Source organism: Diplotaxodon limnothrissa, linkage group LG10, assembly GCF_057381915.1.
Source record: "Diplotaxodon limnothrissa isolate DT_005_m linkage group LG10, D_limnothrissa_male_GT1.1, whole genome shotgun sequence".
Taxonomy (NCBI): domain Eukaryota; kingdom Metazoa; phylum Chordata; class Actinopteri; order Cichliformes; family Cichlidae; genus Diplotaxodon; species Diplotaxodon limnothrissa.
This window is the reverse complement of record NC_140605.1, coordinates 27,878,194-27,897,706: the sequence shown is the minus strand read 5'-3', so window position 1 is coordinate 27,897,706 and position 19,513 is coordinate 27,878,194. Positions and strand designations below refer to the sequence as shown.

The following is a 19,513-nucleotide window of genomic DNA, read 5'->3' as shown; positions in this document are numbered from 1 at the left end:
AGTATTTTAAAACGAGGGACCTAAGACTCAAGCGAATGAAAATTACTTCTATGAAATCAGTGAAATCAGATGCAGATCTTGGATATATTTAATCACACTGAATTGTGAGCTCATTCAGAGTTTTGTTGGCAGTGACTGACACTTCCATGTCTATTAACCCTTTTTTAACATAACATTTGAACCATGTTGTGGTTAAAGGTATTAGATTCTGATTTAGGTATACCCATTTTTCAGTCCATCATTTACTTTGGATGGTTATAAACTTTATTCTAGCCATTACACAGTTAAATCGCGAGTATTATAATTTTGCACTGACCTAAAAATCCCCCTAGTTTCTTGAATATTCCACTGTAAAATCTGTTAATGACAGCAATAGTGGTGTAGCGGTTTGAATTTAGGATTTAAAATAATAATAATTTAATGCGTAGTTCGTAAAATGATAGAAGTGGGAGGATAGGATAGGAAGCTGGAAGCACTAATATCACAGAATATCGATGTGAAACTACATCATTGCCAGGAACACAAATAATGAAATTATAATGTGTTTTGCTTTCTGATTGTAGGACATCAAGTCATGGAACACGATGTTACTTTTTAAGAAGATAGAAAGAGAGCCTTTTTTTAATTGAATAATTTCTCCATTTGTTTTTTGGGTACGCTAATTATGTGCCAGACAGCACAGCTACACAGCTTCATCGCTCCTTTGCACTAAGTCATACCTGTCCCTCTGCTACACCAATTTTTGAACCGATATGAATGGAGTGAAAATATTAGAGGGTTTTTTTTTATGAGCCCCTCTTCTTGAGTTTCCCTCCTGTAACGCCGAACCCATAAGTCAGCTCCTGGCTCGAGTTAAAGAACAACCGCAGGCTATGTGTGCGTTCAGGAAGCTGGAGAGAGGGCAGTGTCGCTCACCTTTCACTGCCATACTGTAACACAGGCGTTTGACATGAGACAGCCCCCTAGGTGTCTCACTTTCTCAGTGTTTGTATGGACTGGAGCGCAGCGCCGGCTGCCCGCCTGCCTGCTTCTCGTCTGGCTGCGTTGACGTCAGCGCCGTGTTGATTTGCTAAGGCGAGAGAAGAAAGGAGTTAGAGCATGTTCTGAGAGCGGGTACTGCGAACTGCCTTACTATGCTGTAGCCCCAATCCCCCTGCACTATCCGGAATCAAAACGTGCAACTTAGGTGAGTACCAATCCGGGCTAAATGCAGCTGCAGTTTCCCGGCGACAAGTGCCAGACCCGCTACTCTGCATGTATCTAGTACTGTTTTCTTCGCGTACTTTCATTCACCATATGGATGTTTTGATGTGTTTATAGTGCTGAGGATCGGCTTTTTTATGCGTGTCCCCATTCAACCTCACGCTGAAGTTGACTGCAAACGCGACTTTGGCATGCGAGTTGGACTTGCGCACCGGAGTTCTGGATGAAAACAAGTGTTTACCTGATTGCGCTGCAAGGTGTTGAAGTTTGCATTAACGCACTGTAGCTCAGTGTAGAGATGTTAAGGTTGACGTAACCCCCCCTTCTTCTTCTCGGGCTCGTTAGTATTCTGGAGATCGCAGTCAGAGGACGTGAGGTCTGGCTGTTTCACGGGGAGCCAGACAACATATGACGCCTCGCTGCGTGTGACTTTGAAATCGCGTTAGCTTGTTTTGGTGGAAATTTTGCCCATATTTTTTTTTTAAGGACGGCGACACTCATGCTTGTCCTTGTGTCTCCAGACGCACCAGCGTGGCTTATTTAGCCGTGATGACATCATGATGGGGGACTAGAGACACTGGTTTTTACACACGAAACAACCGTAAATCCAGTCACTGTACAGGCGCACTGCCATTGATTGACAGCCAGCTAAATGTTTGATTGGTTACCAATAATCGGCTCGCCGTAGCACGCGCAGCACACTGTGAGGTGGGGGAACTGGTAACAGATGGCAAATTGATTTGTTATCGAGTGTGTCTGATCTCTCTCTTCCCCTTTCACTCTTTTTTTCCTCTTTATCCCTTAGGCAGCTTTCCCGAGACCAAACCCCCCTTCTTTCTCCTTCACTGTTACAAGGTAGCGCTACAGTGTTCATCATGCCTCAAAGTCCACCTGTGCGTTGATCAAATGAGAGCTGGCTCAAATCGGAGACCCTTGCCTGCCGTCTGTGTCGCGTGTACTTTTTTAGCAGGCACCGGTATCTGATTGCCCCCCCTCCCCGTACCATTTTGATCTCTCCGCGTTTGTGTCTGTCAGTGTGGCTCATGGTCTGGAATATTGAACGCTGTTTATTCTTGTTGTGGCTGGCTCGTCAAGGCGCGCTATGGCAGACAACTCGTGATCAGATTGATTATGCTGCCTCTCTGTGAAGTCGGCGTGATGTGGTTATTGTCAGCGGTCCATATCGTCCTCCTGGGAGGAAATCTCTCCAGGCTTAATGTACTTAATGTAGTACGTGATGTTTTGCTTAACGCATAATGTTGTGTATAATTTGTCTGGTGCGTCTGGCTAAAATTAACGCCGTCTAGACCCACGCAGCCTTTTTCCTTTATTAATAGAAAACAGACAAAGTCCCCAGACAGCAACTTTACATCCCAGTGAAGCCACAGTTTAGTTGATAACCCACAGAGCGCAACAAGCATTGATCATTTACGGGGCCATAAATCGGCGCTATTGGCATACCTGCAATAAAGATAATGTCGGGTTTTAGGCATGATCTCTGTTTACTGAGAGGCTAATTTCAGTTAGAGGAGAACCTGTGGTTTTATCATTACCTACATTCTACATCGATTTTTGTCAAGGTACGGAAAAGACAAACCGCCCAGTGCCCCAAAAGCCGGGAGAATTATTTTCCGTTACTCTCAGCACTAACAATAGGTGCAGCATCATTTACCCCCTGAATATTCAGATTCAGTGTGTTTAGATGATCTTATTTATATATTATAGAAGGTTTGGCAAGAAAAAGAAACCTTATCATTTTTTCAAGGTTTATTTTTCCTTTCTTCTTTTCTTCTTTCTTCCTTTTCTTTTCTTTTTTTACAGGTGTGAAGGGAGGGAAAGAGCTGCCCAAGTTGTCTGTTTCATAATCTTTAAAAATTAATTTGAAGATTATTATTAATAAAAGCAATAATAATATTACAAATTTAGACAGCGTGTCACTTCTCACCAGACTTCATCTGACACACTTTGTCATTTGTCATAAGCCTGACTTATTCACTCTTCCGAAAACCTAAAAATTGGCCCTGAGTGAGCTTTTGTAGGTCAAAGGCGACACTAATCTGGTGACCATTCCTGCTTCACTTGGAGTAGGTGCAGTGGCAAATAACTGTTTAGTTAATTGGGACAATGAAGAAGCAGCATAGTTCAGTGTTAAACTGAATGTAGTGGTGAATCTGTGTATTCAATCTAAGCCAGCTTTAATTATTTTTTTGGTGCAGGTCAAAGTATAGGGTTGTGGGAGCGTGTTGCGTTGTTAACTTCAGTAATCAGGTTAACAGGAGTAGGAGGAGGACAAATTTGCGATTTTCAACATTAGCGACTGAGAGCTGTGTTTGGTACAGCAGTGTTGTGTGCTTTTGCCTCATCCTACTTTCCTTTCCACCCATTTCTGGCCGCTGCTCTCTGCTCCCGTCTGTGATGAGAATACTGAGTAAGATGCTATTTAATTTCAGAAAGGCTGCTGATGGTCTTTGTGAACCGAGCGGCAGTGAAAACCCACAATTCACACTTGTTTAACTGGTGTACATACCGATTAGATAACTAAATGAAGACATCTTTGTAACGTAACATATGTTGGACTGATTGATATGCAGGTTGAGCATGTTGGCTCACAAATTGTTTCCCTTCAGAAATCTACAGTCAATACTCTCTGCTGAATTTAAGAACAATGCCACTGAGCGGAGTGTTTACCACACTGGCAGGATATTTGCAATTGCCTCACACTTGCCATTTAGAGAGAGAAAGAGGTGGTATGTTTTAAATAAGCGTAACAAATTCATCACATTTATTTGCAGCGTGATTGCAATAATGAAAGGCACTTGTATTTTATGATAAACTGGAATTTAAAAAATTTTTCAAAAGAGAAAGCCCTTTCATTCATTCAGATTCTGAAGGGAAGAAAAAAAAAAACGCAGACTGAGCATGTTGGATTTAAATGTGTAAAGACTAATATCTTTTTAACTCATGATACTTTGTACTCATGATACTCTACCAGAGCTGATTTTTTTTCTCCCCTCTTGTCTTCCATACAGGTTTCATCTTGTTTACAAAGATAGCTAAAAACATTGTTGATCGGGGAAGGAGAGCCTCATGAGTCGGCCTCGTGGTTTGCATCGACATCATGGATTTAACTAAAATGGGTATGATCCAGCTTCAGAACCCCAACCACCCCAATTCCCTGCTGCAGAAGGCCAACCAGATGCGTCTGGCTGGAACTCTGTGTGACGTGGTCATCATGGTAGACAGCCAGGAGTTTCACGCTCACAGGACTGTGCTAGCCTGCACCAGCAAAATGTTTGAAATCCTCTTTCACCGCAGCAGCCAGCATTATACCCTGGACTTTCTATCACCAAAGACTTTTCAGCAGATTTTGGAGTATGCTTACACTGCCACGCTCCAGGCCAAGGTGGAAGACTTGGATGACCTTCTGTATGCAGCCGAGATACTTGAGATTGAGTACTTAGAAGAGCAATGCCTGAAGATCCTGGAAACCATCCAGTCCTCAGATGAAAATGATGCTGAGGTCAACGCTAACGATGGAAGCACAGAGGAAGACGATGAGCGCAAAGGTCACAATGGAGCCAAAAACTCAAAAAAGCATTCCATGGGGAGCCCCTATCTGTCAGGTACACAGCAAGTCTCTAACATGCCCGGGGTCGTCGACCAGAGTCCCTCCGTCTCCACTTCCTTTGGTGTCTCCACCCTGAGTCCCACCAAAGCTGCTGTGGACAGTCTGATGAGCATCGGCCAGTCTCTGCTCCAGCAGGGCTTTGGTGGTGAACAACTAGTTCACGGCAACTCCAACCAACTGATGACTGAGATCAAGACTGAGATGATGCAAGTGGATATGGGTGGCAATGGCCACGAAAGCCCACAGAACATGGAGTCCAGTGCCTCCAGCAATGGAGAACGAAGTGGGGAGGACAGGAACAGAGATGGTCCCGGAACGCCAACCAGGAGCAGCGTGATCACCAGTGCCCGTGAGCTGCATTACGTCCGTGACGAAGGCATGGGCGACTCTCAAGCTGAAGTCAGTCAGATGGGGATGGAAGCAATGGCTGGAATGACTGAGAAACATCTGGCCTCTCTCTACTCCTTACCTGTCAATCATAAATCAGATGCCATGATGTCCATGCCAGTATCCATGGCGTCCGCTCTGCCCATGTCCCCAGCCCTGGCTATGTCTATGGACTTCAGTGCCTATGGGGGACTCCTGCCTCAGAGTTTCATCCAGAGAGAATTCTTCAGCAAGCTTGGGGAGCTGGCAGTGGGCATGAAACCAGACGGCAGGAACCAGCATGAACGTTGCAATGTTTGCGGTGCAGAGCTACCAGATAATGAAGCTGTGGAGCAGCACAGGTAAGACAACTTTTCTTCTGAAGATAGTTGCTTAAAAAATTTTTTTTAAAATTGTTTTGTTCTTGAAATTTGTGTCCCTTTTTTAGCATTTCAACTACCCTTAATTTGACTGAAATTTTGAATGTTTATTTATGAATTCTTGATGTGCATCAGAATGTGAAATTAAGTCACTTGGCTTCATTTTACTAATTCATGATCCACATAGTAACTTAATTCCTATTGTTAATAATTTAAAGTGGACAGCTTTTTGCTTTGAAATTATGAGAAATAGCAAATAGTAACATCCTTTTATAATCACAGAAACCTTAGTTTTGTGTGGCTGACAGCTCAAACTTGGAGATTTGCTCCTTCAGTAACTACCAGGCCTGTCCAGGTGACCGCTGAAGGAGTGCTGTCTTAACATTGTCCAAGACCATTAGTCACACCTTACAAGATGTGGGCGGCAGCTATCACACACACTTACCAAAGTGGAACCCCCTCATCCTGGAATCAATTCCCCTCCCCTTTCCCATAACTGCACAAGGGGGGCCTTTATTAGCTTGATAATTGGAGTAGATGGTCAGTCCAGGAAATGAGTGCTGAACCTGGGCTTTGAGACAAGGAGGTAGCTCTTGGACAGGAGAGTGACAGTAAACCAGAAAAACCCCCAGAGTTTTTGCCCCGAAACCTCACTTGAATTACTGAAAGTTTTTCAAATCTCTCTATCCCTTTTTTCTGACATAATACCCTGCTCAATTTGATATATTTCACTGGATTTCTGTCATATTTGGATTGACCCTGGTTGAGCAAGCAAACTGAATATTAATCTTGCATGACCTCTCTTTCGTGCTGTCGTAATGTTTAAGAAATTTTACTTTGAAGGCCACCTTCTCACCCTGCAGTGTTTGCTTGAATCAATGCAAAGGAATGCACAGTGGTTAAAGTTCACCGGAGGATTTGAACCTTATCACCCGTCCCATCATTCTTGAGCTGGTATCTTGGCATACATGGCTAAGCACTGAAGTGATTCAGTCCAGACTTTCAAGTTAAAGAAATATTACCGAATAGGTTTGACTCTATTAAAGACATACAGGAAGTCACAGTGTATATATTTGTGTGACCTTCATGATCAGAGCTAATTTTTCATTAAGTTAAAGAGGATTTTTGCATTGACTCATATTACACGTCTAAAAATCATAAGGAGAGAAAAAGAAGTGGCTTTTGCGCATATGATTAGTTCATCCTAAGCAGGCTTTTACAGCCACTTTTTAAAAAGAAAAGAAGCACAATAGCCTCTTCTTTAGATGCATTAATGTAGCCGAACTGCGTTAACGGACAGGCTACGCTCGTCTCTGTCTTGAGAAAAAGTGTGGCGTGTGAAATGGTTGCCTGTGTTTCAAGAGGAATTTCATCAATTCACTCAAGCTGGGAAATCTTGTATCAAAGGAGATTTCCAAACCGTTTCATGCATTGATCTCACCGCCTCACCCCATAGCATACTAATGGGCTAATTTACACTGGTTGATACACCGACACGACACTGTTTAATATTGTATGTGCTGTCCTGACAGCCTCCTGAAGTGTAGAAATCAAACATTGCATCATCCGCTGTCTGCTCTGCCATTTTGACATGAAAGGTCCGCTTCGCCTGAGATGCTTGATAATTCAGACGCTTCTCGTGTCCTCACAAACTCCACTGTGGGTCATTTGGTATCATATCCAGTCCCTGCTTCTTCTTTTTTTTCTTTATTTATTGCTTATTTTTTATGGCTATCCTGTCACACTTCTTAATCGTCCTGATGGGTATGCAAGATGTTTTATTTCAGACAAGTGGAGTCGTGTTCCCTCTGACTAATTACGCATCATTCCCCCGGAGCAACTGTGTCAGGGTCAGCACTGCCTCTGCAACAAACGCATAAAAAAGTTGGCAAAGTTCACTTAGGTGCGGGCAGGTCAAGTCAAACATGAGTCTAATTGTTTCCAGATGTGGCACAGGTCAGTGGTGTGAGGTGTCAATGTGGGCTTCTATGTTTAAATGAATGCACCGAAAAGTGCCCACTTCCTGTATAAATCTAGTTTCTGCAACCTTTCATAAAAACACTGAATTCATTATGTATTGGCAAAACAAGTGTAAGGAGTTGCTTATTGACTGTGTTTGCTTCTTTTTAAGCAGCAGAGATGCTACCTTGATATTAGGTTAATGAAAGCCTTATAATGTACATCAGTTTAGAATAAATTATTATAATTGAAGGGAAAAAGCTTATATTGAATGTTATGTCAGAAGTAGATTTTTGCCTGCTTTTTCTGATCTGATAGCTGATCAATTAACTTAACTTTAGACTAATTCCTTTAATGATTGACTATCTTAAGATAACTATAGATATTTGAGGATTTTGCCTTCTTTGAACTACTTTATAAGTAGTTGTGTTATCTGTATTTTACCTTGGGTATTGTAAAAGCACTGATGTTGAAAGTTTAACTTATTGTGCAAACAAAAATGAGCTTAATGAAAGGTTTACTCTGACTTATAAGTGCCTGAGTTTCCTTGTATTTAATCTAAGTCTATCTGACCATGGCAACTTTTCCCCTCCACCTTCCCTCCATCAGGCCACCAGCTCACGTCCCCACTGACAAGCCCTAGATTTATTTAGCCCACGGTGTGCATTGTTGGGGCTTTAGGCAGACAGGATTACAGCAATATTTTAGCAACCCTTGCACTGAGAAAATAATCAACACAGGAAGGGCCTGAGTGATTATTTAGAAAATAAATGCATGATGCAGGGGGCTAATTCTGCAGAGGCAGTGGGGGTAGTTGGGGGGGGGGGGGCTCCTCTGCTTGGTATTCCAAACACAGCATCCAATTCACGGGAACTAGCCTTGGGTTTATCTCTTTCACTTAATCGTCCATTCTCATGCAAATGATTGACCCTCGCTGTAATGTACATCACATAAGTGAAAAAAAAGAGCCTGTTTGAAAGGAGCTTTTCCAGCATATAGCCGTTAAACATTACTGATAAGTATCAATGCTATAGCAGTGTCTTTTCATAGTACAGCCTGGGTTTATTTTTGGAGGGGCACAGGGGCGATGAATGAACGGGATAAGTCAATGAATTCCTTTTTGTCTGCTCTGTTTTCGCTCCTGTTATTTTTATTATTGATGGCAGTGTTTGGGGCAGAGGCTGGCAGCGGTGGAAATAATCACCCTCGCATTAACCTCCGCACGCGCACACACTTGTGTTCATTACTTTTCACATACACTCCCCTCAGCAGTAGCAGGCAGCGCTCACTCTTCCATTTCCTCCTCTTTTGTGGCAAAGGGGACGGAGGGCGCTCTAATACCCCAGGCCGCAGGTGTTTAAACAGCAGGCCCAAGGCCCTTATCTGTGCATATCAGAGTGGGACAGATAACCCTTGGCGCTCCTTCTTAGTAAACCAAGAGCAGATTGAGTTCAGATAGCGGTCCAATGCATTTGTTGCAGGTGATAACAATGTATGCACATACACACACGTATGTAACCTGCACACTAAGGGGAAGCTGTTGGAAGGTATAGATGTTGTTTCCTTACACAATGACATTCGGTTGCTTTGGTCACTAGCAACAATTAACCACCACTAGGGCTGGGCCATATTATACCGTTCACGGTAATACCGGTATAATGTTAGGCAACGATAGGAAAATGAAATATCGCGATAGAATGGGAGTAAAACGCGCATGCGCAGTGCCTTTGTTTTCATACGCACATGGCCGATTGTTGAGTGAAACAAATGAACCAGAATTGGTTTGTAAAAATGGTGCAACTTCAGTGATGTGGAACTGGTTTGGCGTTTGTCCGTCAGATACACGACAAAGCACATTTTTTTGCAGAACATGCAAGCGGCCGTCGTTATTGTCGTATTTGTCGGACTAAGATGCTCTTAAATCTGGGAGTAATCTGGGTCCTAAACTCCGTAAACCTTCAGGTCAAACAACACTGCAGCATCACTGAGAGTTTAAAAACTGTCTAAATTCTTTCATCTTTAATAAAACGATCAGCATTGCTGCTTTACCAGGTGTAACTATGAAGTTTAACTTCCAGGCATCCATGAAAACAAAATTTATTACATTTAACGGAGTTAGAAGTTAGCAGGAAGCTAGCGGAAGTTAGCTCGCTAGTTTCGCTAGTTACCCAAGCATGATATAGCATGTTCTGACTGAGAGATTTCTGAATAAATTCAAACGTACAGCTCTGCTATCACTTCCAACATAAATGAAGACGGGAAACTAAACAGCAGTGACGTTTGTAGGGTTACTGAAGTTGGGCTAGCTGGTATATAATGATGTGCTACGTGATCGCTAGCGACACAGCTATGTTAGCATGACATAAACAGTGAAGCTGGAGGACGAACACTAACACTTTTCCACTTATAAAAGTTAACGTGCCTGATAGTTAGAGACAAATGCAATCGCATGGCAGGATGCTGTAAACGGACCAAACTTCAGTCAGGAGAACAACTGAGATCATCCATAACAACTGAGATAATCCATCCACAATAAGAGGTTAGTCATTAATATACTGCAACAACATGGGAATAGAGCAGCTGCCAGAGAATTCAACATTAATGAATCAATGGTACAGAAGTGGAGGAAGCAAGAAGAATGAGTTTAATAAAGTTTGATTTATCTGACTGCCTTGTTTCGCTTAATGTGCCTTATAATCCCGTGCACCTTATGGTCCGAAAAATACGTACTGCACACTGCAGTTTAATGTTGCAAAGCACCTCTTTTTAACTTCAGTGGATATTATACATGGTTATGCTCAGGATATGTCAGCCCATTTCTACTGGAAATGCCTTTTGGTTAAACTTTCAGCAAGGAATTTGTATTCGCACTGTTAAATTTTTATATAGCTTTAATGTACATAAAAACCAGCTTCTTGTTTAAGTGAAAATAAAAGGAAGGTTGTCTTTTTGCACTAGTAATGTTGTGGAGTTGTATTTTGTCTCGCATCAATTATATCGTCAGTTATATCGTTATCGCAAATTTTCAAATATATATCGTGATAAATATTTTTGGCCATATCGCCCTGCTCTAACCACCACCCCCATCCCCAGTGAGCTCCAATAAGCATAAAGGATGCCTGCAAGACAGTCGAAGGGACTCAATGGTACCAAATGTCAACTAATAAATACACCTGTTTCATGACAACAAAAACACACATTTTTTGTAAATACAGTATGTCTATATACTCATATATATATATATATATATATATATATATATATATATATATATATATATATATATATAAATAAAATACTTCTTTTGATATATTTTTTTCCGCACTTCACCAATTTTTCCAGTTGTAACTGTCTGGGTTAGGATTTACAGGAATACGTGTGATGGCATCCAGTGATGAAAACCACTGACAAAAATATAAATCGAACAGCATGCAAATGTGGAGATGCACCAAAATAAACCCCCAAAACCTTTCGATGTCTTTATAAGATGCATATATATGTATGTGTATGTATATATAAGTCCCTTATGGTGTTGTCATGTTGTTATGGTTAGATAAAGTTATTTGAATACATATAATAAAAACTGTAAAAGCATTTAAAATTAAACTAACTTATCTTTTTAACTATTCGGATCTTTGTGATTGGTGGTCAAACTGACAATTCAGAAACACGGAATAACATCCTCTGTGATATAGTCGACAATCCAGTCATAGTCACCAGTCTTTTCACTCGTGGTGATTGATAGTGCCTGTCATAAAATTGCAAAAGGACCTGTCAAAAATTTCAAACCAGCACAGCACTGCGCCCATTTTGCAACCACAGCAGTTGTAGCTTAATGTGGTAGCCAACTACCTCGGGCCATGTCGTTTTAACTCTCACGATTAGATATATTAATATTATCTCATAAGTTCCATAGCTCTTATTTCTATTAGCAGCTAGACTGAAGACTCTACAACACTGAGCAGTGTTGTTCTTTCGACATACAACAAAACCACAAGGTTCTGATGCCGTAAGAAAACTGTCTGTGCCGATCACAGTGCATAACCTCACAAATAGAGTGTGTGTGTGTGTGTGTGTGTATAAAAAATCAGACTGTTGCTGTTGTTTGAGAGGTGACATCCGGTATAGTTTGTGCAAAATCCCCAGACAGCAGTCCAGAGTGTTTGTTGACCTCAAAATAAGAGCCCTTCTGTATCCTGCTCATCTTAAATGTAAAAAGTAGGGGAAAAAACTACATGTGCTAACAATAAAGGATAAATATCTGTGCTTTGAAGTAGGTAGTCAGATATTTGCTTCATTGTCACAGTCTTACTCACTGAATACAGTATGTCGCCTTTGATCTTAAATAAGAATGACTAAGGGAGCAGCAGACTTTTGATTCTAACCTGTAAAACTGTGCAAGCATTTTCCTGCTTCCTGAAAGTAGCTGGGCAACAAAGCATCCATTACATGGCAGTGGATTACCCTCTATTTGAAATCACTCAGTGAGTTAAGTCTCCCCTGCTTGCACTCAGAGGTACAGTACATGTTGGTGTAATAATCCAATAGCACAAAAAGCCTCACTCAACGAAAAACACCTCTCCAAGAAACACCTAAGCCACAGACAACAGCAGAGGGCTTATTCAAGTCTGGCTGCCACATCATTTCCCTTTTATCCTCGCACAGGTGCTTTCTTTTTTTGCCCCTATTGGAGGTGCGGTGTTTGTTTGTGCCCCTAAGGAACTGCTGCTTTGACCAGGCCCGTGGTGATAGCCAGAGCCGAGGCAGCTGCTGGCTGAGTCCCAATTATAGACAGGCTTTAAAAGGCTCTGGTTGAACGGTAAAGATTTACACCGCCATCGCTGTGATCTCAGATCTGGGCTCTGTCCTCACTGTCAGGATAGGGAGATGTATCGATTAAAGACTTAACTCAGGGGGCTGCATCTTGTGGAATATACTACACGCACACAAGCGTGCAGATCAAGCGTCTTATTGTCCTACACTGCGATGTCATCAGGTGGCACAGGAAAGTAGTCTTTTTAGAGAGGGCGGGGGGAAAAGATGCTTTTTTGGAAACGGTGTGGTGGTGGTGGTAAGAAATAAGATAAGTAAGAGAAGGGCAGCACCAAGATAGGGGTTGGGGGATACCAATATGCAGACAGTGGCTGTGGCAATGGAGGGAGGCGATCTAATCAAGCAGCAGATTAGATCGCCTTCCTCCCTGAGATAAGAGTGGAGGGAGTGTGCTTGTGCAATAAAAGTTAGCAGCTTGACTCGGTGTGACCAGCTGCCTCTGTGTGGCTAACAGCGCTCAGCAGACGTGGCCTTTGCTGATGCGGTCTGGCTTGGAGTGCTATGAAGCAAATACACTGAGGCCCCCATCTTTTGTCTATGTGGGGGAACTTGTGGTTTGGAGAGAGGGTTAATGATAACATACTGTACTCTAAGTTGGCCTTCTTTGTAACCATGCAAGCTTGTGGATTTTTTTCTCTTGTATTTTTTTGAGAGGCCAGGGTGGGGACTCAAGGGGAGTGCTAATTACTGCTAGTTATCAGGTGACATGCAAATGCATTATCACCCCTAACTTCCTGATGTGTATCTCTAGTCCCAGAAGCTGCAGTGCGAGTGTTGGCAGGAGGAGAGGCTGTGGCACAAAGGCTGTGTGTAAATTACCGCACAGATAAATGCATAAGCAGAGTTTCTCTATTTTACAATCTGCCTTTTGGCAGACTTTTCTTACTGTATTAAGGTCCATGCATCCATTGTCAGCTTTCCCATTAAATAAGAAAAAGTCAATAGAATTAGAATGATCTGACCTTAAAGCTCAGTGGGTTTTAGTTCTGGTTCATGGAGCCCTTCCTCTGTTCTCCTGGACCTGAACGCTGTGGGTTCTAATCCCATCGATATCCCATTAGCATCCCCTCTCCGGGTCCCCGCCACATGAAAGAAGATGTGCCGGTTCCCTCTCTCTGATTCTATCACTCTGGCGGACCGTAGGGAGGACGGCCACAATGAGTAAATGTGCTGAAGCCAAAGGGCCAACCCAAGTGTGCTCACAAATGTCCTGTGAGTATGCGCCTGTGTGTATGTGTGTGAAATAGCTGCCACCGCCACCTCGGAGGCCCCCTAGCCTCCCTGGGAAGTATCAAACCGGAGCCCTTCGCAGCTTCAAGCGAGAGAGCTACTAATTAGCCTCTTTGTTGCCACTTGAATGGTTTGCCAGAGATTGGCAAGGGGCCCCAATGGAGTGATACCAGCACACTAAGAAGCTGGTCATAAAAATTACCCCCCATTCTCTCCACCATCACCTGTCACAAAGGAGCTCTCAGGTAGGAAAATGAGGCCAGAACAGCACAACGTGAGCTTTTTATCCTTCTCTTTAGAGACTGACGGATGATGTTTGCTCAACAGGTTGATTCTGGGTTCGTGCTAGCTATCTGCTCATAAGCTGGAGGGCAAGGCCACATATAATTGCAACAGCTTTAATGTTATTGATAGCATAAGCTCAGCGTTCTCCTCTTTAAATTGCTGAGTGAGAAGTCGAGTTAACATCGAGTAGCAAATCGATATGCAAAATCAGATTATTTTAGAAGTGCTGCTGATGTAAGCCAGGTTATTGGCTTGTTTAAGTGAACGCACAACCACTTTTCTCTATAGGTGAAAAAAAAAGTAAAAACAGTGTGGGTGAGTTTTACAATTATGTACCCTGAACAAGAACTAATATGGCATAAAGAACCACCAAATCAATACTTTGCACAAAAGAGTTGTTTGCTACAATAACATTATCAGATTTTGTGGGTTATGAGATTTATTTGTTTTCTTAGTGTTCCTTGAGACAGTTATCCAAACAAAAGTTAATAGTTCCATACTCCCTAATTTATGCTTTAGTATTAAAATACATCAACCCCCCCCCCCCCCCCCCCCCCCCCGAAAGTTATTTATTTCAACACACTAATTGGAAGAACAAGAATTTGAGTAAATAATGTTAGAGGTGGTGCTTTTTATGTTTTTTAGATTACATCATTGATTAACCTCTAAAAACATTATTACTATAATAATTTACATTGAGTATTTCTTCACGGGTTTGTCAGGAATCTCAGCCCTGACCCTGAACCTTAAATAAGAGGCTACAAGAGTTAAATGTTTTCTTAAAAGTTGTATTACTAAAGATGAATGTGATTATGTTATAACAAAGCAGCCTGTCTGACTGTCAGACTATTCAAAATGCTCTCCGATCCATATTTCTGGCAACTGACATGCTGCTCGGTGAGCGCCGTGGCAGGAGTGCAATGAATGTCAAGGCGACTTGCAGCTTTAGCCCTGACCGACACATTTTAAGCTCCGCTGTAATCCAGGAGGGATCAGTTGGGTAAATCATGGCATAAAGCTTAAAACCATAATTGATTTATGTATTTGCTGACCGAAGACGCCCAGAGAGATTAACGGAGGGAGAGAGCCGATGATGGATATGCCGACCCCCTCGTGCAGCCTGCGTGCTAGGTGGGGGGATGAATTCAATTGAAGGGAGATTTGTCAGCTTGAAAAGGAAGAATGTCTAAAAACAGAGTGAGAGTCTGAGAATAGTCTCACTGGAGTTGCATTTAAAACTTCAATCTGTATGTAAGTGTCTGTATTTTTTGTTGTTGTCAGCTTTAGTAGCTGATTAAATTAAACTTGTGCCAAAACAGGCTTGGTGTGATCAGTAGATTTGATTAGCCTCCAGTTCGTTCACATATTTTAATGTTGTCCTGATAAGTGCTGACACACATGATAGCCACTGTAGAAATATTATCATATCATGAATCCAATTTCTTTCTCTTTTTTTTTTTTTTTTGAGAAATGAGAAAATTTCTCATGTTAATTTTTCTGTTACTTTAAGTATTATATTTAAAATCAAATTTAAATTTTTCTTTCTTTAAGGCAGCCAAATTATTCTTCATTTAATGTTAATCTAATTTAATATTCCTGTCACAGCCAACAGTATTTTTACTGATTACATGACCTTGGTGTGATAGCTGCTGTTACCCACTGTTGATTTATTTTTATACATTTATAAAAATGACAATAAGGATATATAGTATGCAACTCTATGTAGCATTTACATTCCTGTGCTGATCATAGACATGTCTTCGTAAAAAGACATCATCAATCTCACATTAATTGGCATTATAATTTCCAGATTGTCACTGATGAGCTACTTGACACTCATTTAATTGGTCAGATGGCGACCCTGGTGTAGCCAGCACGTGAATTTCTCTGACACCTTATGAATCCTCTCTTTCTTGTTTACTGCCCGACTGTCAGACATCTCCAAGGTCTTTCTTGACCATTTCCAGATTGTTTCGTGTTTGTCTGTTTGTCCCTGGGCCCCGAAAGGCGAGAGTGGGATAGTAAAAAGAAGGAGGGAGAAAAAAAAGCCATTCCATTTCCTGGACTGATCGCTGAAGCGGATTGCTCTGACATGTCATGACTCAAACAGCATCATTTCTGCCACTCCTGTCTCGGTGCTGACCTTACAAATGATGCTGTAGGCTCCCGCCATATGCCATTAAGCATGCTGTAAAACGGGATGGGGTTTTATCCCCCTTCAAGCGTGCAACAGCTTTCACTCTCTGTTCTCACCTCTCGGAAAACAAAAAGGAGATTACAGGAGTGTTTTTCTCTCTCATAGTTTTGTCCATATACTTTTTTCTCCTCTTCCATTCCCAGCTTGTGTTTTATTGCCTCCTGTGAGTGTTGGTCTGAGGCAAGGAGCTGAAGCTTCCCTAACAGGTGTTTGGGTGCTTATCACACACGTCTGTGCCCTTATCTCTAGCCCTCAGCTTCCTGCATCCTCTCTCTTGCATGCCTCAGAGTGGGGATATATTTCACTTAGCCTCTGACCCAAAACCTTCCTCTCTATCTCTTTGGGTCTCTCTTCCTCCTTCGCTCGCTTGCTCTTGCTAACACACTCTCTCTCTCACACACACACTCTCACACACACACACACACACACACACACACACACACACACACACACACTGTGTGATAGACGAAACGAGACTATGAAGACATTTCATCATTTTAACGCAACTTGACTTTCTTTGATCATTTCGTTTTCTTCATATTAATCATAGCCCGCAGTATGCTCCTTAAATTGAAGATTCTTGGGAATAAGTAAGAGTGCAGCAACAATTACTTTAGTTATCAGCATCTCTTCTTGTTTATTTTCTGTAATAAATGATCAGCGGTGAAGGATGTGAGACGTCAAGAAATGGTGAAGAATTCCAGCTTTTGGCCGAGGCGATGTTCTTAAAAAAGTTTCGGTTTTTCCAAGTTACATGTTTTGTTAATTACGAAAAAATTGTGTTGCCCCACCAAAATCAAATGGTATCCTCCAACTGGCATAGGCTGTTATAGAGAGGGAGGAAAAAACCTTGAATTACAGCGTAAATATTTTAGTGGCTTTGGCACAGGGGCAGCTTTGATGTTGTTCAGACCCGTGAGTTTGATGCAGCATTTTGTCAGAGTGATTGGTCTCAGGCTTTAGCCCTTCCTCCACATTCCCTCCATCCTTCCCTACTCCCAAGCCCCACACAGGGACAAAGGCTAAAGTGTCTGTGGGATGGGGTTGTGATGGTGGTTTGGAGGGGGTTGACCCCATCCAAGGACCTGACAGGGGCCCTTCTTTTTTTTTTTTTTTCCATAATCCCCATTCTGAGTGGGTACAGAGGGGAGAGAACCCGCACTCTAACACCCATGAGAGACTCTATTGTGAGTAGCAGGCTCTGTTACAGTAGGACGGATGCAGGGGTCTAAGGCCCAGATAAACGCTGGGGTCAGCCAGGCCCCCGTTATTTACAGTAGACCCTTTCATTGGCCGCCTGAAACAGGAGCCTGTGGTGGAGGTGGTGGCGGCGGGGCTTCAGGGGACGATCACTGTTTGTGCTCAGCCAGGCCTCCACTATAGGTCAAAGAGCACGGGGGGGTGGGGCCACAGGGGTTACAGACCTGACTTTTGTCTGTGCGTTGGGGGAGTTGCTGCTTCATCGAGGAGAAGAAAAGGTGTTGGGGGTGGGAAGGGTTGTGTCCGTCCAAAAACGGCAGCCAAGATGACTTCCATGAACACTTTTCTATAATGTGACATAACTAGATTTAGATCTAAAGGAAAAAAGAGCAAAACTGTGTGTCAAAGGTATGTTATTAATGTGTGTACATTTTTTTTCATACATTATATTTCTTATACAACAAAGTCCAGCACTGTACATGAAGCTTAATAATTCTAAAATCAAGGAATTATTTTTATTTATTTTACATTATTTCAAGACAATTGGATTAAAGTGTAGATATTTTTGCACAACAATATGTAAGTTAGTATTTAACCTCATTGTACAGCAAATTATTTATCACAACAATTAATTCTGCCCCAGAACTAACAGTTTTAGAGTCTTCATCATGTCAAATTGCAGTTTGGTTCAACATTTGTCGTCTGGGTTGAAGATATTGTTAGTACCAACTCAAACTGGCATTTATATTTCAAGTTTTACTTTATTTTAGGCAAAGAATATTTTATTTTTGATGTCATTCTTTCAAAAACTAATCAATTAATACGTTTTGAAGTTTCTCAGATTATTAAAGACATGTTTATTTTTGCCCATTTTCTTTTTATTCCTGGACAATAATAACACTTTGCTAGAAAACAAGATGAAATTCTGCAGAACTGTCCAACACAAAGAGCAATGGCAGCAGTATAAAAGCAAAATATTTTATTTTAATTTTTTTATCGTTTTTGCCAGGTGAAAAAAACTGAAAATTCAGCACCGTCACAAATAACCGCATGCCTGTTTCAATTGTCCTGCAGTGACTCAGTGACCTAAAAACACGTCCTGCCATAGAAGGTAAAGAAACATAGCCTTTAAAAGAAAACAAAGGTGTTAGCTACTTGCTGTAACCCGATGCTTCAGATTTAGTTAGGTCATCTTCATTGTCCCGTGACATTCAATTCTCTGTAATAATCCCTTTTTTGTGACAAATCCAAAGTCCAAATGGTCAAAGCAAGTCTCCTCTACACTTAAAATAGTTGCTGTCAAGTGCATTTATTAACCTTAATCTGATCCGATCCATTATCAACCTAATTCCTGTTTGCTGTCTGTCATTAAGAAATGAGAACTTGCCAATGTCCAACATAGCACGAGAAAGTAAACTGGTACCATCTGCCAGAAGACTCGGGCGTAATCTTACCATAATCTTAGTGTCAACCCTTCCACGTTATGAGGCTAGGATGGAGGGAAAGCCAAGCGGAGACATACAATAAGGACAGCCGTCTCTCAGGCATTCATTTGGCGGAACAGATTTAGTTATTTTTTCTTGGACAAAGACAGGAGGGGTTAAAGGTCAGCAGGCGAGAACTTTACAGATGAAGTGGGGTGTGGTGGGGGGGTGTAGAAGTTTTATTTGACCCTGCACTTCTCACCCCTATTGTCCTGTAAGAACACAATAGGTTCTGTCAAACTCAAGCGGTCAGCGTTTCGGCCAAGCCTGCTGAGCCACAGAAGTGCAATCAGAGATTTTAAATATGGCTGAAGGACGCTACAGATGACCAGTCAGGAGACAAAGATAAAGAAGAGATTTGTCTTCTCAAAAGTATTTTTCTTACGTGTAAGAAGGAACATTTGTGAGTGTTTAATATTTGTTTTACTACAGTACGACTACTCCGGAACATTTTTTGAAACATTGGTAATTAATAGTTTCACATTCCTATTTTACATATAGAAATGTAACGGGTGATAAAAATGAGTTATTACAAATGAGAATGCTATAATACATGATTAAAACATCCTGTGAAAATGCATCAGTGTTCCATAATTAAATAATGTGAATTTTCCTGATATTTAAAAGTGCAATTTACTGAGAGCTGCCTAAACTAATAATCAGATGAAGTAAAAATAATAATAATAATAATAATTGTCTTATAATTGTTTTGCTTAAATCATTGTCTTAGTCATCTGACAAGTTACAG

General features: G+C 41.6%; 1 protein-coding gene across 1 annotated transcript in view; it reads left to right on the top strand.

Annotated features, from left to right (window-relative positions):
• The first annotated feature begins 978 nt into the window (after window positions 1–978).
• The window catches only part of zbtb16a (zinc finger and BTB domain containing 16a), a 144,257-nt gene continuing 125,722 nt past the window's right edge, over window positions 979–19,513 (top strand). Inside the window, exons 1-2 of the mRNA XM_085364687.1 lie at window positions 979–1,186; window positions 4,233–5,559. Of these exons, the coding sequence (XP_085220813.1) occupies window positions 4,322–5,559 (1,238 nt within the window). The 5' untranslated portion in view covers window positions 979–1,186; window positions 4,233–4,321. The remainder of the gene's footprint in view (window positions 1,187–4,232; window positions 5,560–19,513) is intronic.